The sequence below is a fragment of the Chrysoperla carnea genome, chromosome 3 (genome assembly GCF_905475395.1).
Source record: "Chrysoperla carnea chromosome 3, inChrCarn1.1, whole genome shotgun sequence".
Taxonomy (NCBI): Eukaryota; Metazoa; Arthropoda; class Insecta; order Neuroptera; family Chrysopidae; genus Chrysoperla; species Chrysoperla carnea.
In genome coordinates, this window is record NC_058339.1 from 29,886,811 (window position 1) to 29,911,425 (window position 24,615).

Consider the following 24,615-nt stretch of genomic DNA (forward strand, 5'->3'; position numbering starts at 1 on the left):
AAATTATTAAATTAGCATAAATATAAATGAGGATATATTATTATAAATATCAAAAAAAATTAAAAAATATAATCTATTTTGCGTTTTTAACTATCACCACACGTGATTAGATTGGACCACGATGGATGTAAGGACACATGTTTGACAGTTCATTAATATCTCATGTGATGTAAAGAGAGACAACGAGAAAACACGCATTCATGTTAAGTTTCTTCATCTTTTTTTAACTAATTGAAGATTGTATCTTATATCCTGTTTTAAAGTGTTCTTTGCTTCTTATATTATGTATGTTTCTTTATTTACATCAAATGTGCATCAAATACAAAATTGATAGTTGTATTTTAGTCTTGATAACTAAAGTATTTCCCCTATTTTAATAAAGAATAAAAATACAATCACATGAATCAATGAATCATTATATCATAACTCATAAAAAATATTTGTTTTATAAACTACTTTAACTAATTAATCACTATCACGGTTTTTATCAGTTTTTTATTTTTTTGAAAATCTGACGTAAAAACTTTCAATTATTGCGTATTTCGAATGAATATGCAAATTAGTTATGATCAACAATGTCAACAAATGATACTGAACAATTAATAATAAATAGTTGTGAATCTCCAGATGATGTTCAAGTCAATAGATTTCGCGTAAGTTTTATACTGTCTTTGTTTTATAACATCTTATACTAAATAATGTAATAATTATTTTTACAGAATGTAAGCTCAATAAATGCAGGATTAACTGAAGATGAAATTAAAAGTCCACTATCTGCTTCAATTAGACTTAGAAAAACAAAAGGAACAAAAGGAGCAATTATTCCTGGATCACTAAATGTTTTATCAGCTAAATATGAGTCATTGGATTATGATACATGTGAAAATTATCTTATGCTTGATGAAGAAAAGAAAAAAGGATACAAGTTTATAATAAAAAAAAATTTAGCAAGATGGATTTTATTTATTGTAATTGGAATGGTTACAGCGTTAATTGCATGTGCAATTGATATATCTATTGAAGAATTATCGAAAATTAAATATGGGTTTTTAAAACAAAGTATCCTTTTACAGAGTGAAAAATGTATATAACTAAATAAGTAATTTTTATTAATTTGAGAGATCGTTCCTGTGTATCATATTTCCTGAAAATTTAAAAAGAAAAACTGTTAATTTTTACCACCTATGCCAACGGATTCGTAATTCAAGTATTTTTTTTTATACATTCATTGCTTTTTTACAAGGTGTTTCCATTGGATATAGAGTTGATTTGAAGATATCTCTGTTGAAATTTACTCTTGGAAATTCCTTAGAAACAGTCAATGAGTTGGGGTCAATTATATCCATAAGTAGCTATATCAAAACAAGAATTTTGGTAGAAAGGACATGTGTTCAAAAATGGCCCACTTTGAATATACAGGCATCAAAACTTCGTACATCGTTTTTATTTTTTTACAAATAGAGCATAACTGTAAACAAAAGTGTTTTTCATAAAAATATCACCAACTTTTGTTCGAAACATCTTCTTGATTTGATAAGTTTTGAACGGTGTAAAAATCTCTGATCTGATGTCTGTAGCTCCGAATGCGAGCGTTTTTAGGAATATATGTGTCATATACTAAATGATCCTGCCACCTCCTTGATTATTGATTTGCCATTTATAAGAATAAAAATCTAAAACAATAAAATTAATAAAACAAGTAATAACAGTAACAAATTTGTAATTTATTTGAAACTCGTTTCAACAAAATTTATATAAAAATATTAATTAAAAAGAAGTTTTACAATAAATATCCAGACAAAACTTTTTGCAATATTCCACTAATTTTTTGACTATTTTCATGTTGATTCAATTTACAATGTTCTAAAGTTTGAGACCAAGTTTTCGGTTCTAAAGTTACATAAAATGATTGACATTTTTTCACAGATGAATTCATTTTTATGTTAATATTACCTAAAAATTTGAAATAATATGATAGTTTCAAAAAATGTATTATATAATTAGAACCTAGAATTGTAGTTAGAGTATTAAACAGAGGAAAGTCTTGTAATAGTTTCCATGTTTATACAAAAGTTTGGGTACATTTTTAATTACAATTTATATTTTTATTAGACTTGCAATCACTGCGAAAGCAATTAATTTGAAAGACGCTTAGGACGTCAACTTTGCCAACTCTAAGTCTTCTACTAATAGTTCGAAAAAAGGGTTATTGGACATGCAATTAAATTATTTCAAGAAAAACTATTTTTCTGTTAATTTTCCTTAATAAAAATTTGTAGGTGTTGATAAAAATGTGATATTAGGTAGTTTATACATTCCCTACTTATTATGGGTTGTTACAAACATAATTCCAGTATTTATAGGGTCAATTTTAGTAGCGTATGTGGAACCTATTGCAGCTGGAAGTGGTATACCACAAGTAAAATGTTACTTAAATGGTGTGAAAGTTCCTCGAATTGTTCGAATCAAAACATTATTTGTGAAAGCAATTGGTGTTGTAACTTCCGTTGTAGGAGGTTTAGCTGGTGGTAAAGAAGGGCCAATGATACATTCTGGTGCTGTTGTAGCAGCTGGAATATCTCAAGGAAAAAGTACAACATTTGGTAGAGATTTAGGGATATTTCAATATTTTCGGGAGGATCATGAAAAACGTGATTTTGTATCGGGTGGAGCAGCTGCTGGTGTGTCGGCCGCTTTTGGTGCACCTGTTGGTAAGTTCCAAAACACTCAGACTAAAATCTCACAAACGTTTTATATCGCAATGTGAGTTCTAAGCGTGGATCCACCGTTATGGGCACGAGGGGCATGCCTAATAGACGTGCGACGTCACACGTTCACGGTCTATTTAGGTCGAAATTATTTAATGTAAAATATATACTCGCGTTTAATTTAATTTTATATCCTTTAAAGTTGTAAAAATTTCATCAAAATCGATTCAGTAATTCAGAGTCTAAATGTAACATTGCGATGTGCAAACAAACATACATTTACTTTTATAATTTTCGTAATTTACTAGTGTTCGTTCCACGGTCTTTGTCCATGTGAAACGATACACTGTAAAAAATCTGGGGCAGAGTGTTATATAAATTTTGTAAATATTTCCTTTTTTAGAAATGGAAATATAAATTTTCAGGTGGCTGTGACCACAACCTTTTTTGAAGGATCCGCGCCTAAGCTAACTAACCGTCTAAGCTGACATTTACAAGTTTGGCGCCAGACTCATTATTTACCACAAATGTTATTTTGCAGGTGGTGTATTATTTTCCTTGGAAGAGGGTACAAGTTTTTGGAATCAGTCGTTAACATGGAAAACTTTTCTTGCTTCAGTTGTATCTACATTTACATTAAATTTTGTTTTATCAGCATATCACGGACATCCAGGACAGTTAAGTTATGCTGGACTCTTAAATTTAGGAAAATTTGAGAATCTCGATTATGAATTATATGAGTTACCAATATTTATTTTAATGGGAGCACTTGGTGGGCTGTTAGGTGCTATTTGGAATCATATTAATTATAAATTGGCAGTATATCGTATACGGTTGGTTCTTTTAAATATGAATAAATGAATTACCAATTTATCTAAATTTTAATGGTTTCAGACTTTTAAAAAAGAGGTGGATTAAAGTAATCGAAGCATGTTTGGTAGCTGGTATGAGTGCTACCGTTGGTTTTCTAATGATGTTTTTCTTAAACGATTGTAAACCTTTGGGCCAAGATCCTACAGATTTCCCCGTGCAAGTGAGTAGTCACTCTAATCTTACCTTACATTAAACAAACAATGTATATGGAATTTTAACGGTAAGATATCAGCGCCAAAAATTGGTTTAATTTGATGATTGAATGCATAGTTTCTAGAAAATCATCAAAAATCCCAAATAGAAAGCTAATTCTCAGGGTCGATTTCAGATATTTAAAAAAAATTATTTTCTAATAGTCAAATAAAAACTTGATTTTCATTACTTTTGGGCTCCAATTCTCCTAGAAAATGAAAAAACTGTATACAATTGTGCATTTTTTTAGAATTTTGTAAGTTAAATCACACAAGTGCTAGAAAAAATAAAAATCGTTTATTTGGCTAAAAATGGTAGTTAAATTTCAGTAAGACATTAATCAGGAGTCATCAAGATTTTTTAATGTTGATTCTTGTAGCCAGCGTGACTTGACTGAGAAACTTACAAATACGGAAAGTATTACCATAACTTTTCATAATTTCAGTTATATTGTAATGATGGTGAATATAATGCGTTAGCTGCTATTTGGTTCCAAACACCTGAGGCTTCAGTGAAATCACTATTTCATGATCCAGCTGGAAGTCATCATGCTAAATCATTATTCACTTTTGTTATTGTATATTTCTTGTTGTCATGTTGGACATTCGGATTAAGTGTATCATCCGGCTTATTTATTCCAACACTTTTAACTGGAGCGGCTTGGGGTCGTCTATTTGCTTCCGGTATTAACGCTGTTTATCCTGAAATGGTAAATATGAAAGCAAAATTGAAAAATATTCAAAATTTATAAACAAAATTATTATTTTAAAGGCATTAGCAAATCCTGGGAAATACGCATTAATTGGTGCTGCGGCTCAGTTAGGTGGTGTTGTACGTATGACAATTAGTTTAACAGTTATTATAATGGAAACCACTGGAAATATAACAATTGCTTTGCCGTTAATTATTACATTAATTGCGGCTAAATGGACTGGTGATTTCTTTAATGAAGGTATTTACGATACATATATTCAATTGGCCGGAATACCCTTATTACCATGGGAGCCACCACCATTATCGCATACGGTATATGCAAGTGAAGTGATGTCACATCCAGTTGTTACTTTTAAAACGGTTGAGAATGTTGGACATATTATTGAAGTGCTTAAAGTGTCCACGTATAATGGATTTCCTGTTGTAGATCCACCATTAAGCGATCAGGTAATTTTCGTATTATTAAACAAAACATATAAACTGAAATTTTCAATTATTTCTCCGATCTTGATATTTTATTTAAACAAGTAAAAACAACCCCTGTATAGAAAGTGTAGAATGTCAGTGCTTGCATTATTTTTTACAAAATAGAAGAGTTTAAAAAACCAACATAATTATGAAGGCCATTTTGTTTTCGAAAACATTTTCTAGAATTCTCGTTTTTTCGAGAATGTTTTACAAGACCACTTATTGAAGTTACCTGCAAATTTTCTAAACTCCCTATCTTTAATAGTGTTGGAGAAAATGAACACCAAAGTTTTATCCGCCCTTACGGATAAAAAAGTGAGTAATGTTTCAAACAAAAGTTGTTAATTTTTTTATAAGGAACGTTTTTTACATTTAAAATTTTGTTCTATCTCTAACGGTTTACAAGATAAACTAAATTGACGTATATTGCTCATTTACGAACTCAAACTCACTTTTTACGCCCTGCTATATCAAAATTTTGTTTGTATCATCAATATTTCTAAGCATTACAAACTTGAGACTAAAATTAGTGTACCTTGATATATATTTCATATATACAGGGTATAAAAGTATTAATAATATAGAAGGAGTCTACCTAAAAGAAAATACAACTTTCGGAATACAAGGTGAATCGTGGCCGCAAAACCTACCTTTAAAATTTGAAGTTTCATTGTGTCGGACTCCTAGACATTTACCTTGAAATCGAGATTGGATTAGATGAGCAGTTTTTGATATATCGACCAAAAGCCTTCAATCGCAAAATCGATATTTGTGCCGTTGATCATGAGGAAATGTTACCGAATACAAAGTGCTTTTAAACGATAATTATAAATAATTTTCCTCAATCAATACCAATAAATAATTTAAACCTTGTTTATTCTTTAAACTTCATTTTCTCTCATTTCCTTTAAAGTTTAGCTTGAAATAAAATAACTTTGGTAAGGACAGGTAGATTGAAAAAACCACAAAAATAAAAATTTATAATTATTATATTTTATTAAAAAAATTATTTTTAACTTCACAGCCAATAGTTACGACATATGGTAGATTACGTGGATTAATTTTACGCTCACAATTAATTGTTTTGCTACAAAAACGATTATTCAATGAAACAGCTGAATATTGGGCCCATAGTGATTACGTTTCAAGTGATATATTCCGTAATGAATATCCAAGATATCCCACAATTGATCATATTGATATATCTGAAGAAGAGAAAACAAATTCTGTTGATTTACGACCATTTATGAATCCAGCACCGTATACAGTATTACATTCAACATCGTTACCACGTATGTTCCGACTGTTTCGTGCACTTGGTCTACGCCATTTACCAATTATCAATGATATGAATGAAGTTATTGGTATGGTTACACGTAAAGATTTAGCTAGATATCGAGTTTGGCATCATCATGGCCGAATTGGTTTAGATGAATTACTTGTTTCAAAGGATATATAATTATATTTTGTTCTAGAACAGGAATTTTATTTCATTTAGACAATTTTTCTTGAGAATTAATTTGCGAATTTAGTTTGTATAGTAATTTATATTCCCATTTTTATTTGAAAAATACTTAACATAGATACGGAAGCCTGAATGGTTCATGATCAATTTATGAAAAAATGGCGCTACACTAGCTTATTTTTTAAATGTGTACTACCCACAAGTATAAAATAACTTTCAAAAAGTGCACTTGTGACTTACGGATACAAACCTTGAAAATGTCAGTCGGTGATAAGTATTTTTTAGTTAGCCACTATCGAAACTGTCTGCAATTATTAATAATTATTTGTCCGGTTTTAAAAATAATATAATAATGTTTATAATTTGTATTATGTAGTTAGTTAAAAATTTTTATTAGTATTATTTAAAAAATATATTGCTTTAATTAGCCTTTTCACTAAGATTCGCTAGATGGCAGAACTAGGGAGATACAAATATTTTGATTTCCTGCCATCTAGCGGATCTTTTTTTAATCTTCTGAGGAAAAAGTCTAATTAAAGCATTATATTTTTTAAATAATACTATTACAAATTTTTAACTAACTACATAATACAAATTATAAACATTATCATATTATCATTAAATTCGGATATACAATTATTAATAATTCCAGACAGTTTCGGCAATTCTTTGGTTTCGGTAATGGCTAATTAAAGAATAGCTATCACCGACTGACATTTTCAAAAAGATTTGTTTCCATAACCACAAGTCACAACTGCACTTTTTGAAAATTGGTTTTATATACTTGTGGGTAGTACACATTTAAAAAATAAGCTAGTGTAGCGCTTCTTTTTCATAAATTGATTTTCATCAATTGATTCAGGCTTCCGTAAATAGAGGCTTTTGCGATTTACTTAATGGAAATCGACCGTCATTCATTTAATAAATTTGCCATAATAACTCACGAATAATCTGTGATTAATTACATAGGGGAAAATTATTTTAATTTACATTAAGGCGTTTAGACCTTAAATTTTTTAGACAGTTGCACAAGATGCAATTAAAAAAAGTTTTCATGTACAAATTAAAAATAATCGTGATTAGTTTTGAATATTTTTGAGATAATTTAAAAATTCCCTCCCTAAATTTATGAATGCAAGAATAATTCCCCGGTATTTTATACTTTCACTATTATTACCCAGCGCCAAATAATCTCAAGTGACTAACTCTTAAACATTTAAAACTAATCACGTGTGACTAGTTAATTCCATCACATTTTAATAAAATAAAATTTATATTTACCAAAGTTTTAAATAATATTTAACTATATATTGTTTTGATAATTAAGAATTATATTTAACTCATTATACATATCTATTAAAGAATATTATATTTTTTAAATAGTTTTTTTTTCTAATTATTTTTAAATAATTCCCAACCTATCCATGCAAATAAATCAAAAAATAATTTTACAGGTATTACAATTAAGAGTAATCCTAAATAATACATAAAATTCACAATCCAATCAGACATTTTTTATCAACTAAAAATAGAAGGTACCAAAAAAAATTTCATTTCATACAACATGAAATTAGCCACTAATTTATTTCTTATCATTTAATTTTTATCAAATGATGTCATAATGACGTTTGTGATATGATTAATAAAATTTATTTTTTATGATTAAAAATAGTTTTATTTATTTATCAATTGTACTATTTCTGATAACAATTCATTTTTATTAATGAAAGCGCAATATATTTGTTATAAACCTCTCTTTGTTCTGTTGTGGACATGCCTGCTCAATACTTCCGATATACTTTACCTATCGCACAATAGTTTTTCTCATTATACTTTGCCAAGTCAACTACTTCTAGGTAGCAATAATAACAGGAGTCAAATCGGAATGATTGCAATTTAGTAAATCAAATCATGTTATTGTGAACGGGAATGAAGCAGAAGATGTTCAAAAGTATTTCAATACCAGGGAGTGACGCTCTCATCTTAACCATTAGTATTTCGTGGAAAAACTTGCCAGCCAAGTTGTGCATAATTTGATGATAGAGAAGCTATAGGAGCTATTCATTCATGCTCCTGGCCGCAGCAGAATCAGGTACCTTCGTCCTTTGTAAAAAAATACCACTCAAGAACGGCACAAAAATCGATAATTCACCTGATTCGTAAGGACCCGATTACGCAAATTTTTTTTTTTTTCTATATTACACTTAAAAAGGTATGCGCAATGCTAAAAGAACAGCTAAGAATAATATAAAACTATAAAACTTAACAAAAATCAATCTATATTGGGAGTATCGTTTTTTATAAATATTAATAGATTAGTCATGAAATTAGCTTTAAATTAAATGTAAAAAAAAATTGTAACTGAAATTACCTAAGATATGAGCACGAATGATATGAGTAAATTGGGTTTTTTTAAATACCTTTTTCCATTGTACATAGACAACAAAAAATTATCACAATATCAGTAAAGAAAAAAAAAGACATCCGTCATAAGACGACGACGGCGAAGTGGTGGGGTAAAAATAAAATACCAAACAAAGATAGTAGACCAAATTGAATAATAATAATGAACGCTATCTCATATTTATTTACCTAAAGATTAGAGGAGAAGTAAAGTGATATTTCATCTCGTTTTTGTGTGTGATAATAGCGAATGAAGATACCAACGGTTTAAGACCGTGTAGAGAGTCAGTCTGTCAGACACAGAGTAAGTCGTGGTTATTCAATTCAAGAAATAAAAAAAAATTAAACGAAACAATAACATTTTTTATTTCAATGTGTAATTGTGTGGTGTGTTTTAAATGTGAATGTGCTCTGTTTATCAAATAAAAATTTGTTTGGGTGCAAAATTATTTGGAAACGAAAAAAGAATTGTATGTGCTGTTCAAATGTGTTAAATATGTGTAATGTACCGCCAAAGTTTTATCAAGTGTGTCGTCTTTGTTTATCATGCCCGTCACTGTCAACCTCGACAACAAATACACAAGAGAATACCGATGATGAGACACAAACAGACTCTGCAGCTGCAGATGTTGACAAAAAAGTTATTAATAAATCAATTTTTGATAAAGATGATACAGATTATAAATGGCAGAAACGGAATATTCCATTTAAAATTATGACGTGTCTATCCATTTTGGTAGGTGATTCATATTTACCCATTTTTTTTTTAAAAACATTTCATCGTGGTGTGTGATGCCAATCCCCCATGCGCTGCTAATGCTATATCATCTAATTAACCTATGATGATAACATGATAAATAATACAGTTCTTAGAATTTATTATGTCGACATATCATGATTACAATTATATTTGTATACATTTACATTTTAAATTAATTAACTGTAGTTATATACTGAGTCATTAACATTTTAATTATTACTTCCATTATCATATTATTCATGCCGTAATACACTTGTATTTACGGCATTACGATTATCAATAATTAACCATAAATCACACGAAAAGTATTTTTTATTTAATAAATGGCTAAATTTTTTTTGTCTGAGACATGCTTATATTTATCTATAAACAAAAAATTTATTTGTATATTAACACTATATGTCTGATTACATGTGATTAATGAAGAAAAATGTATTTTTGTATATATTTATATCTTTTTATATTATTTCGAATTATTTATATCATTTCGAAAACGGATTATTACAGATTTTTAAATTATTGGACTTTCGTAAAACAAATGTAGGCATATAAGATAGTTTTTGTAGGATGATGTTTAAATTTTCATGAATAAGCAATAATAATGAAAACAAGGTTTTAAAATTCGTTTTTTTTCACCACATGTCGCAATCTTTCCCAAGCGCGTACCCAGAAAATTTTTTGATGGAAGCAATATAAACTTATATTGAGAATTTTTTAGTAATTAATATTTTTATACATGTTTTACTTTTTAGTTTATTTCTAAAAATGTGTTCAGTGTCCTATTGACACTGAACTTTTGATTTCTTTTGTATAGGATTTTATACCCCTTTGACTGATTGTCTAATTAGTCGAAATCAATTTTTGTAGATTTTTAGATCAATTTTACTCTAAAAAAGAAAAAAATTTAGCAAAACACAAGGAAAATTTGTGTTTCAGATGAAACTTGGTATATATAGAGTAATTTTTACCCCCAAAGTATAGAAATTTAGGTTCTTTTAACGATTGAAATAGTAGTTTTTCCTATACAAAAAGTTTTATTTCGGAGCTTTTATTTAATTCATAGAAATTATGTTATTAGAACATTTACGTTTAGACATACACGGGCAGAAAAATTAATCCGATTAACGTTTGTTTAAAACGCTTGAAGAGTATATTTTATAATCTTATAACATTCTTGACATCAACCCATGACCTCTGGCATTACTAGTCAGCACTCTTACAAACTTAAATACCTGTGTAAATAGATAAAAATAAAGTAATAAAATACAAGACAAATGAAGAAATTTATATTGCCACCGCATTATGCTGTGGACCATGAGCGTACCATGGGGGCGGCAGCCCAGGACAGCTACTTCCCTAGACGTGTGTTTATGACAAAATACCCTGAAATTTGTATGCCAAAAATTCACTCTCCTGTAGAAATATTACATTATTTAACCTAAGGAATTTTTTGCAATTCGAATTTTGTACGTAAAAATTATTTTTTAATATTTCCGATTAACTGGCAGAAACTAAATTATGATTATAAAAAATTAAGTACGTTTGAGACATCGTTCTAGTTATCTATTGAAAAGTTTTTATACAATGTATATATGAAATATATCAAGGTACACTAAGTTTAGTCCCAAGTTTGTAACGCTTACAAATATTGATGCTATGAAAAAAATTTTGGCATAGGTGTTCATAAAAATCACTTAATTAGCCCATTTCCGTTGCCTGTCTGTCTTGTCATCACGATTACTCAAAAACGAAAAGAGATATCAAGCTGAAATTTATAGCGTGCTGAGGACGTAAAAAGTGAGGTCAAGTTCGTAAATGAGCAACATAGGTCAATTGGGTCTTGGGTCCGCAGGACCCATCTTGTAAACCGTTAGAGATCGAACAAGAGTTTAAATGTAAAAAATGTTCTTTATAAAAAATTAAACAACTTTTGTTTGAAACATTTTTTCGAAAACATCACTGTTTATCCATGAGAGCGGAAATTGTATAGCATGTATTATATGGGTAAATCAGTTATATGTGTGTGATATGTATGTATGAGTAATGTAACAGAGTAATCAACACTGTCTATACATGGTATTTCAACAATTAACAGTCAATTGTTTGTTTTTACTTGTTCTTTTTAGATCATCTGTGCAAATTTTTGACAAATTATCAATTTCCGACGTTATTAAAAGTTAGAAACACTCGTAGAATTGAAAAATTTTTAGAGATATTCAATCGTAAAATTTTTAATTAAAAATCTGATATATGATCGTATATTTCGAAAAAAAAAACCTTTGACAATTTTATGTTTATTTGATACTTTTTGTTTAAATAATAATTTACTTACCATTATTATATACAGGATGATCCAAGCTATAACAGTAGGACTTCAGCAAATGGTAGATAACGTTAAAATTGACAAGGATGTTTCTCAGCCCCGAATCTACGTTTTTATTAACCGGTGCAAGAATTTGATAATGGCGCGTCCTCCCCTCTTCAGTGTTTGAAATAAATTTAAAAAAAAAAAAATAATTTTTGCATTTTTTGTGGGAAAATAAAAACTCTTTAATAAATTAGCACTTTTTATAATTAATTTTAATTTTTTGTGACATAAAATACAACGCAGGAAACATACAACCAGAAAGGCGACTTTAATCTTTAAGAACCGGCATTTTTTCCTCTCTTATCTTGCTACAGCTTTACACGGCATGTTTTCTTTCTGCGAAAGAACCTTTTAGCCCATTAAATTCCATTTCCAAAGCAGTTTCATATTCAACGGCTAGGATCGCGAAGCCAGATAGACGTTCCTGACTCATCGTTGAACGCAAATAGGCTTTAATTATTTTGAGTTTGATGAAGCTTCGCTCACAGCTCGCAGATGTCGTTGGTAATGTGCAGTATATTCTTAAAGCTAAGCTAACATTATTAAACGCTTCTTGCAAGTCATGATTGCACAGATGTTGTGATATTCTTCCATGACATAAGAGGTTTTTTCGGAACCGGGTTATGGAACACCTGTATATCCACCGCTGATTTTCGTAATTTATCACCATAAGCTTTCAATCAAGAAGTATCTTTAGGTCATACTGGGTGCCAAAATTTCAATTTTTCTAAGCACCCAATTTGGTAATACTCCTAAAAATTCCAAAATTTCAAAAATATATCAAGAAAATACGGTTTCCCCGGATATAAGTGTATAAAGAAATAATGATTATTATATCGTTATCTACCATTTGCTAATGTCCTTTGATTACCCTGTATATGTTTGCTATGAAACTTTCAACAGCCTGTATCTCGAAAATGACGTGTTTTACACTAATTTTTAAATAAAAACTTTTTTAACACAGTTTAAGGATACAGAATTTTAATAGTACTATAAAATTAAATATCTAAATGGAGAAAAGTGTTGCATCTTTCAAATCGAGTCACGATACATCCTGTATTTACACATAAATTTATACTTTGTCTCTCTTGAACAGTCTCATTTCGTTTTGTACGATCTATACTTATATTTCTGCTCATTTAATAAAACAGTTAGAAATTATATTTCGAAACTTGATTGTCTATGATCATGTTATGATTCCTTGCAGTTGGCAAAACGTTTTTCCTCCAACTGATAACAATCACCTCTGATAGATAATGGTAGTTACATGATGTCATGCATAATTATGTATATCAGATTTGTATTAAATGAATGATGATGATAAAATGAAAAGACGAGCTATAAATGTATTTTTGTGTTAATTTGTATGAGTGTTGTACATGTTCGTTCGACTCTTGGATCACCGCACAATATATGAATATTGTATTTGTATGTATGTGTGTATGTTTGTGTGGGATGATAGTGAATTTGATTGATAATTATCTGTTACTGAATAATGTGTTCTTGTGCTGTCTTTACAGATACTTACTCGAATAGTATTAAAAATATTAAGAAAGAAAAATATTAATAAGTAAAATCTCCCAGATGATGTTTTATTATTATTATTGACTGTATGAGTATGTTTATGTATCTCTCTGTGGGGTAAAACTAAATGAAAATATAACTTTAAACAAAAGATGAGAACACGTTGATTTTTAGTCAACTTTTGTCTTTTAATATACCCTGTGTACTTTCTATGCAAATTTTGTCTTTCATATATCTATATATATATATATAAGAAAGGATACTGATTGATCGATCAACGCACAGCTGAAACCGCTGGGTCTAGAAGCCTGATACTTTGTACACACATTCCTTAAGTAACGTAAGTGAGCACTAAGAAGATATTTTTGGAAATTCATCCCCTCAGGGGCTCAAAAGAGGATGCGAATTTTGTATATGGGAACTGCATGTTAATTTAATGGGAACTGCATGTTTTGGAATTTGATGAAACTCGGTGGATGGGGTAATTATACCCTATCCATACATACTGGTCGGCGATATCCACAATACTTCTAGTGGATAGCCCTATTTTATACTAAAGTATCTATCTCGATACCATACCAACATGGTAGTAGTTGTGTGGCTATCGAAATTGGAGATACAAAAAAAATTTTCGATTTTTTGCAATTTTTTAAGGGGTACCCCTTTGAAAAATCAAGTAAAACGCAAAAAAATATTTTGATTGGGAATTTGATGAAACTCTTTTTATGTTTTATGGGGTAATTTTGATCCAAAAAGTATAAAAATCCGGTTAATTTTATGATTGGATGCAGAGTTTCTGAGCTATCGCAATATTTGGATCGATTTTAGTCCTTAACTCGAAAACTATTCGACCAGTCAACAAATGCACCCGATTTTTGTACTTTTTGGGTCAAAATTACCTTATATACTGAGTTTTATCGAAATTGGAGATACAAATTTTTTTTTCGATTTTTTGAAATTTTTTTAAGGGGTACCCCTTTTGAAAAAATCGAGAATTTCGGGAAAAAAATTTTTGTTTTGTAATTTAATGAAACTCAGTGGATGGGGTAATTTTGATCCAAACGATAATTTGGAAAATAAAGGGTAAATCATAGAATTTGATAAATGGATAAGGAAGATCTCGCATGGACAGGAAAAACAAGGCTAGAGAATTATTATATATAAGATTCTACAATTTTGCTTATCGTAAATATATACATTTTGAATGGCGATAATAGAGAGGGTTGAGTGGTATCCCTGCATCAAAGCCTCCATATAAAGGAGGAATAATTCCCATTGAACCGAAATTACGGCTAAATGCTTTAGGAGAAATTATAGATGTAATTTTTTCTTGAAATAAGTGCATTAAACGTACACGTTCAGTACGTCTATGTATTGATTATTATTCATCGAAATATAAAAACAAGTGAAAACAAACAATTGACTTAGTTAATTGTTGAAATACCATGGATAGACAGTGTTGATTTTTCTATCGCATTACATGTCACACATACATAACTGATAATCCCATATTAATACATACTATAAAATTTGCATCTAATGTGTGTTAAATTTTTGTTCTATCTCTAACGATTTACAAGATGGGTCCTACGGATCCAAGACCCAATTAACCTATGTTGCTCATTTAAGAAACTCGACCCCACTTTTTACGTTCTGTGTGCGCTGTAAAAATTTCAGCTTGATTTTTTTTTTAGTTTTTGAGTTATCGTGTTCACAGACGGACGGAGGGACAATGGACTAAGTAGGTGATTTAATTATTTTGTTCGTGGCATCAATATTTTTAAGTGTTACAAACTTGGGAATAAACTTAATATACTATGTATATTTCATATATACATGTTATAATGAATAAATGAACATTGGATCATAAAGTATCAATTTACATCACACATGGTATATAATTTTTCAATCATTCAACTTCTCCAATAACTCTTCTCTTCTGAAGTCTGTAACTCTGTTCAAACATAAGAGACTGATGCAGCCGGGTACCTTATTACATGAGAGGAGGCAATACACAATCACAAACACTATTACTCTCAGCAAGCCACCAATATTATACTAACTATACTAATGTAAGCTGACCTCATAGAGAAAGTTTGGCAAATTTGAATGTGGTTTAGTTTATTCAATACATATGAATGTGTGTATGTATGTATGTGCTATTCAACTGTTGCATTTTATATATTATTAGATTATTTCATAGTGATAAATAAAAATTATTATTATTTTTTTACTTCATAATAATCTTTATAATATATGTAATCGTTGGTGAGTCTGTTTGTAAGTGTGTGTAGCTAGCTGAACGTTTTAACCGAATTAGTTCAAAAGACCTCGCACAAATTATATGTAATCTGCATTTCGATCAAACTTTTTTAAATTTTGGGGAATGATAGTTTAAGTCATTCTGAATAAAAGTTGCCATGGTCACAAGTCATGAAAATGACAGCATTTCAAATTATCGCTAAATTAAAATCTTTAGAATGACTTAAACTATCATTTGCCAAAATTTGAAAAAGTTTACTAGTAGAAATGCAGATTACATCTAATTTGTGCAAAGTCATTTACGTAAAATATTCCAAAACGCATATTTGTTTCCAATTTTTGTGTAATATAAGTCAAAGTCGTCTCTCGTACATGACATTTTTAAGAGCTTTTGCCTAATTTAAATGTACAGTCTTGTTCTTATATGTTATGTGTTAATATGGAATAAGCTGTTAAAAACACCATGTTTGAGAAACTTTGACTTTATTTTATCATGCAAAAACTCTCATAAAAAAAGGCTCTAGAGTGTTTGAATCTGGGGGCAAATCACGTGAGAATACGGTCAAAGGGCTTTTTGACGATCAAGAAGGCAAGGCAAAATATTCTGTGATAATATTTCTTTATAAAGTTAGTATAATCCGGCGAAGCGGACAGGTAACGGCTAGTAATATCATATAATTTTAATACCATATATAGTTGTTTTCTGATTAATGAAACATTTTGGGCTTTTGTTTGTCGGATACAAAATGAAAGTATGTTAGCTATTTGTTCGACTCGTTTTATCCATGTGAAGTTCAGCTCAAAAAGTTGGTTGAGATTTTCTCGATTTTATCAAAGGTCCTTAAAAAACATTATTAAAAAGTCGAGAAATAAATGTCTAGCTCATTTTTAACGAATAGTCTTTGAAATATCTCCAGATTCTCTTCGAAATCGCAAAAGCTAATTTAATGTGCTTTTCATAATAATTTGTTAAAACAGCAGAACATAGTCACAAGAGCGTTTTATCTCAACGGAAACAAAGCGCAAGTTTTGGTTAAAGGATCTTGAAAATGTAAAATTTAAGATCTTCATGCCTTTCTTTAAAACATAAAATCGGACTAGATTAAAAATATTGGACCACTCGATATATTCAGTTGTTTTCTGATTAATGGAATTTTTTAATAGTCTTTTCTTTGTCATATAAAAAATGAAAGTATCTTTGGTTATTCATTCGTACAGTGTTATCAATGTTATGAGATGTAAATCCCGGATCTTGTACTATTACATATAAAATCATCCGGATTCATTTGATATGAATTTACCTATACGTGGAATTTGGGTTTTTTATTTTTTATAAATATACAAAATAGTTATGCAAGAGAGTTTATAAAAATCGTTAATTTTATATTTTAGAAGAGTATTATGGGTTACCTTTATTATGAATTTTAATTTTACCGAGATAATTTAAGATCTAAAAAGTGGGAGCAGGTAACTTATTAGTCCGATTGAAAAATTCTCATTCCTCGTTTATACAAAAATAGAATTAAAACGCTTTCACTGTGAATATTTTGTATTTTAAACAAGATCCAATGCTGTGAATATTGAAATATGTACTTATATTTCACCCACGATTACCAAGTGACCTATTTTTATACCATGTATATATGAAATATATCAAAGTATACTAATTTTAATCCCAAGTTTGTAATGCTTAAAAATATTAATGCTACGAACAAAATTGTTGTATAGGTATTCATAAAATTACCTAAGTAGACCATTTTCGGCTGTTTGTCTGTCCTCACGATAATTCAAAAACGAAAAAAGATGTCAAGCTGAAATTATGATATTTAAAGCGTGCTTAGGACGTGAAAAGTGAGGTCCAATTCGTAAGTGAGAAACATAGGTCAAATGGGTCTTGGGTAGGAACCATTTGTAAATCGTTAGAGACAGAACAAAAGTTTTAAAAAATAAACAACTTTTGTTTGGAATATTTTTTCGTAAACATCACTGTTTATCCGTGAAGACGCTTAACTTAGATACGTTATATAGTATGTATACAGGTGCCTATTGTTTATATTTTAAATTTATACGTTACATATATTATGTATACTCACTGTCAGAAAAAATGCCACAGGTAAAACATTCTAAGCGTACTCATCATATGTTATGTTATAATAGTAACACTTAGAATGTTTTAAAACGAGCATTTTTTCTGACATTGAGTATATGTGTTTGTTTGTTTATTACTATACCCACAGAGGAAGTTAGAGGACAGATATTTTTATTACTTTATATTATTAATGTGAGTTTTCACACAATATTTTCATCATCTCTGTAATAGTATTGCCTATAATATGTCATCTCACATTGATATATTTTAGTAAATACAAAAGATATTTAACATTTTTGTATTTATTCAATTTAATTTTTAATATCATTTTATGACAGAAATTTCAGTTACGGAATGAAAAAGTGAAAATTCATAACAAAATGGCAAACTCAGATCATCCAAATATTTAAAAAAAAAAATGTTTTTTAAAACTAAACTCTTCACAAATTAAACAAAATATTTAAAAATCATAAAAATACCCATTAAAACATTTTTATTTTAGTCAAATGAAACGTTTAAAAATGATACATAAAAATAACTGGTATTGTAAAATTTTAATATGCCTTAGTTAACTTTATAGACCTATATTTATTTTTGAAATATCATCATATTTATACCCTGATCTGCACTGTATGGAATATATTGTGTATATTTTAATAACATACAAATTGATAGAGTAATTAGGATGATTGAGTAATATTAATTACTGATTGTTCAATTTATGAGAGAAATATAAAAAGATTAGCAAGAGATTTATAATTAGAAATAATATGTAGACATCATTAAACAATAAAATTTTAAAAATATACTCTATTTTGCTATAGATTATATTTTATACTTTATTTTTATGAGGATCCGTAGATAAATTATCGGTATTTCTGTTGTTTATTATTTTATTGTAAATAAAGAACTTGTACTCGAGTGAACTTTTCTGAGCACCCTGTATATTTTAGATTTGCAATATTTAAATTAAAAATTCATATTCTGTTCATTTAATCTTTAAGATAATAATATTATTCCTTTTTAATCGTCTTAAAAAACTTAAAAAACTATTAAAGATAGAATTTTTAGGCAGGCCGCACACAGTTGCAATTTCTTCTGACAGTACTTATATACAAGAAGGTTAATAATGTCTGCGTAAGATATGTGCTCGGTAAAATGTGAGGTCGGTATCGTAAATGAGCAACATAGGTCAATTGGATTTTGGGTCCGTAGAACCCATCTTGTAAACGAACTTCACCTGACTTTTTACGTCCTGAGTGCGCTGTAAAAATTTCAGCTTGATATCTTTTTTCGTTTTTGAGTTATCGTGTTCACAGACGGACGGGCGGATGGACAACCGAAAAAGGACTAATTAGATGATTCTATGAACACCTATACCGAATTTTTTTCGTAGCATCAATATTTTTAAACGTTACCTACTTGGGACTAAACTTAATATATATATATATATATATATATAATAACATTTGATTTTTCGCCTCCTGACTTTTCAAATGCTTGTTTGGATTAAAGATATCTCGGAAATTACGCCTCAGATTGAATTTTTGTAAAGAACTTTTTCATTCATCTTGATAAGCTTAATCTCTTAGTAGAGTTTTCCAGGGTGAATTACAAAACACCTTGTATAATATACATTAGCAGTGAAAGTAACTATCAATTTTGTTTGTATTAAGTACAGAGTCGATACCACACACATACACCGTAAGACAAAATATAACTGTGGTGATATACTAATAACGTATGATAGTCTTTTATTGACTAATAATAATAGTATTATTTATACAATAAGCCAGACTGACGAAGTAGCCATATGGTTTACCAATATTCACAGTCTTGATCGGCGGCGGGTCGATTAGTCAATCTGTGTGTAACTTTGACAAATCAGGGTTGCGGTCTGTATGCGCACCACTTTAAAGGGATGTATAAAATTATATGTTCGTAAATAGGTAGATTTTGATAGCATCTCTAACAACTTTTTTTTAATGATTTTTTATTTGTGTGTGGAGAATAAAAATCATATAATATTTTTTCCTTCTTTTTATAATTAATATTATATTTTTAATGGATGGTATTAAAAACCTATATGAAAATATTTTTATCATTGCTTTTTATTATTGAGAGTAGTATTAAAAATAAAATTAAATATTTACGTCTCACTAAAATGTATGGTTTTTTTTTTAAATTTTATTTATTATTATTTTATTATATGATAGTTAATGATAGTTATCATTATGTATAGTGGTGGGTTGATGAATATTAATTCAAATTCTGATTCATTGAATTTAAAAGACGATTCTTAATTCTTTTAATTGTGGGGTTTTAGAGCTAGATATGTGTTTCATTTTAAGGTAGTATATTTATTATAGTCAAATTCATAAAAGCATGTCATATACTCGGAGAAGCGTGCAAGGATAACTAGGATATACTAGGATATATATGCACTATTTGGAATAACAGTCATGATACTGTATTTGTCAACAAATCTATTCGTTGTGTGCGTAGTCATGGTAGGGGACAATAAAATCAATGCCAGCGCTTCCAGTGAAAAATTTTAGCGATAAAACACGCTATTATAGAAATCATTATCAAATTAAAATTATTGAAAAACACTAACTAATTAAACTTAATGCATTAAAAATTGTGAAAATAAGAAATCAAATTGCACAAATATAATTTTTCAAATGTAAATTATCATAATTATTTATTTAAATTTGTTAGACAATAATATTAAATTTTCAATGTAAGTTATAAATGCAATCTATACAATTGTATATGCATTCATACAATTCTATAATTAAAGTATTTTATCGTTACCATGGAAACGCCTCCAATAAAACTCACACACGGTGCGAATACAACAAAAATTTGATATCGAAACTTATTTCCTAAGTTATAGAAAATACTAATTTTTAATATTTTAACACTGAATATTTTTTTAAACCTATTTATATCTAAAAACCAATAGACCGATTTAGTCCATTAAATACATCATTCATATGATTACAAAGTTACATAGTAATACATCTTAAACAAATTCTTCACAGTTTTGAATGATATGAATCATAAATAAACAATAAAATACAAATTGATAATGATGTCATACTTTACGCAATTCAACAAAAAAAAAATTATTAAAAGAGGGAAATTATGTAATCCATAAGATTTTTCGTCAAAATTTTGATAAGCACTAATAAACGAACATATAAAATGATTATATCTTTACTTAATTCTGTACAAAACGTATGAAAGAGAGAGAACAATTATTTATGTTAGATCGTAATGCTTTGTTGTAAACAAAACTCTGATTATTTTATGGTTAGTTTATACTAGCTGATGCCCGCATCGCTTTTGCAAATTTAAAGTCTTTAGGAGTACAGAAATTCGTCACGGGATTGATAATATATGAAGTACGAAGAGATTTTATAGATGTTCTTATGTATGAAACAAAGAAGGAGAGACACTTATGTAGTGTGTGTAATGCGCCCGCAATCATACCATTTGGTGTGTGTTACTTCATGTGTTTACGTTCAGTTGTTAGAACACTGCTTGGTGATTCCTGCACTGTGTGTTCATTCATTCAATGAACACATTCAATGAAGAATGTTCCCTTTGTTTTATACATAAGAACTTTTCGTACTTCATATATTATAAATGCCTAACGGGATGGTTGCCAAACTGTATATTATGTAATACTAGCTGTGAACTACCCGCTTTGCTGGGCAACATCCCCACTTGTACCCCTCCCTCCACATTTCCTTGCGTGGGATAACAGTTTTGAAATGTACACGTCATGCTCTTTTATTTGATACCCCACTTAGGTATATTTGTAAATATTCGATAATTCCTTCCCACTTTCTCGCTACACCTTTCTACCCTCCGAAGGTTAAAATTAGATAAAAACAATAGATCTTTGAAGCTGGTTGTATATCGTGTCAATATTTGAGCTTAATATATGCACAACTTTTTTAGTTTTTGAAGCATTTCTCTTTCAACCCCTATTTCAACCCCTTACTCTACTATAATATGGATGTATTATACATAAAAACCTTCCTCTTGAATCACTCTATCTATTAAAACCGCATCAAAATCCGTTGCGTAGTTTCAAAGATTTAAGCGTACAAAGGGACATAGGGACAGAAAAAGCGACTTTGTTTTATACTATGTAGTGATGATGTGATATAAGTGTTGATAAGTTATTAAAAATATCATGTACTAGCGTGATATCCGCCCGCTTCACTGGCCTTAAAAGTAAAAACCACCGCTTTATAGCCTCCACCTATTTTGATCTTATTTATCCTCCTTCCATAACACTCGCAGAGATTGTTTTACACAGCTAAAATATATGCACAGTATATCAGAATAGATGGACATGAATTGTTTGACATTTTCTATTTTAAATTTTTACATAAATCATTAATTTATGGTTCAAAGTAATGATCATAGATGGTGCAGTAAAATGTTAGATTAATTTTAATTTTTTTTTGAATATATATTTTTATAAATTATAGCTCATGTGTTATTCTAATGTATGAGCTATATTCTTGTACAGTTTCATTCAAATCCGTTCGGTAGTTTTTGCGTGAAAGCGTAACAAACAAACAAACATCGTTCACATTACAATATATAGGGATTAGCTACTTTGACTTATATAAAGCACTTAAAAATTTAAAACTAATGCACGTTTTGTTTCATAATTAAAATATGAAACTCATATTGATAACTAATCTTTTTCCCAGTTGTTGATACACACCAAGCAAAAATAGACGACTTTATAATATTATAGATGTTTTATTGTAGCAACTATCTTTGTCTGACGCCATATCTTTGATTTGAATGTATAAGAACATGCTAATTTATTCAATAGCATATAATATAAAATATATATCGAATGGAATAAAAATAGATAACGCAATTTTATGTGTATAGTATACCATATAACAAAACACAGGAGATATATAAATAAGGAATTTTCAACAATAACATTTGAAGAAAAAAAAATTATAAGATAAAAAAAATATCTATAGATTGGTTTTTTAGTGAAAAAAATAAATACAGGAGCGTATTTAAATAAATAGTTTGTTTAGGACTACACAAACAACCTATGTTAGTATCCAGGGTTTACACACCAACACAGAATTTGGTTCAGATAGATTTATCCAATCCAAGGTTTGTTCTTGCAAGTTTTTTGAATCAGTTCTTTCTTATTTTATAAGTTTAAAAGTAGACCCGGCAAAATTCGTACCTGAGCATTATTAATTTTCGCATGGAAAAAATTGCTATACAGATTCTATATTGCAAATAAATAACAGTTATGATTGTCAGTCAGTTAGGTGTTAGAACAGAGCTGGTCAGTCATCCCTTATTTATGAACAATAAATAGATAAGATTCATTTATGATTTCCATGGTATTTAAACGAATTTATTAAAGCTGAAAATTGTTATTCAGCTTGTATATTGCATATAGATAACATTTATGACAGTCAGTCAGTTAAACGTTAGAACAGGGATGGTCGGTCAGCCCTTATTTATGAACAATTAATACATCAGATTCATTTATGATTTCCGTGGTATTTAAATAATTTATTATTTAATATAAAAGCATTTTTAACTTTAATAAACTCATTTAAATACCACGGAAATCATAAATGAATCTTATTTATTTAGTGTTCGCAAATAAGGGCTGACTGACCAGCCCTGTTCTAAAGTTGAACTGACTGACTCCTTTAAAGTAATATATCTGCCTCACCACATTGAAATTTGAGAACTATATTCTCATGGTCTTTATCGAAAAATAACGCCTATATCGCATATGAAGTCAGTGGAGCAGTGGTCTCAATTAAGTTCATTAGGAAAAAATCTGGCATATATAGGTCAAAATCTTGATAAATAGACTACTTCAATAAATACGCTCATGTACTTATTGTATATTATTATATTTGAGTGTCCTCATTTCTAAATGTTTCATATACACACATTTCAATATAATAATAACATTATGATTATGATAATAATTATTCTTTCTCATCTAAAAAAAATGTACGATATTAGAGAAGAAGAAGAACCCACTACGGAGATAGATAGATCATTCGCATACGTATTAAAGACCTTAAGATAGGCTCTAAATGATTTAAACAAGAAATACAAAAAAATATATAATGTACAAGAAATAATAGTAATAATACAGTTACGAAATAAAGTATCTTGATAGAAAGTATTTCCTTCCTCGTTTCCTGTCAGATTGATAAGTGTAACACCGGAGGCGGTATGTATTATATTCTCTCTCGTTCGTTGTGGTGTACGTACATACACCTTGCTCCCTCCACCCCACGCCACATAACATATCTTTCTTCACCTATTATTGTATTTTGTATATACTAACACAAAGAGATCACATTTGTTGTGTTAGAGAGGTATCCGTTTAAAAAAAAAACATACGTTACGATTTAAACGATGATGAAGGCCTCTCTGCCGTCTCTCCTTCCTCTCAAAGATTTTTCAAACAAAACACAAAGTTTTAAGATTATAGCGCATACAATACAAAAGTAAAGAGGATGAATTTTTGTAGGTTTTTATTTTTTATTAAATGTTGATAAATCGCAGAAAATCAAAATAAAAATTTTATTTGCTTTCTGATAGAAAACTACTGCTTTTATTCGGAAAAAAATGGAAAATGTCGTTGAAATCCACATGGCGAAAATAAGCATACCTTCGCCATCAACATCGTCAAATTATTCGAGCTAGTTTTATATATTCTTTAGCTTGTTTTTTTCTGTCCACGCAATATCT

The 24,615-nt window shown here is 29.2% G+C and overlaps 2 protein-coding genes across 2 annotated transcripts in view; both read left to right on the forward strand.

Annotated features, from left to right (window-relative positions):
- Nucleotides 1-358: 358 nt before the first annotated feature.
- LOC123295243 (H(+)/Cl(-) exchange transporter 7) lies at nucleotides 359-6,572 on the forward strand. The gene is made up of 8 exons (XM_044876512.1): nucleotides 359-653; nucleotides 720-1,059; nucleotides 2,280-2,711; nucleotides 3,250-3,541; nucleotides 3,603-3,741; nucleotides 4,219-4,482; nucleotides 4,545-4,934; nucleotides 5,980-6,572. Exons 1-8 carry the CDS (start codon nucleotides 576-578, stop codon nucleotides 6,412-6,414), a joined length of 2,370 nt encoding a protein of 789 aa, XP_044732447.1. The 5' UTR covers nucleotides 359-575; the 3' UTR covers nucleotides 6,415-6,572.
- A 2,495-nt stretch (nucleotides 6,573-9,067) lies between these two features.
- LOC123295722 (probable serine/threonine-protein kinase DDB_G0282963) overlaps nucleotides 9,068-24,615 on the forward strand; it is a 31,061-nt gene continuing 15,513 nt past the window's right edge. Inside the window, exon 1 of the mRNA XM_044877154.1 lies at nucleotides 9,068-9,559. Within this exon, the coding sequence (XP_044733089.1) occupies nucleotides 9,296-9,559 (264 nt within the window). The 5' untranslated portion in view covers nucleotides 9,068-9,295. The remainder of the gene's footprint in view (nucleotides 9,560-24,615) is intronic.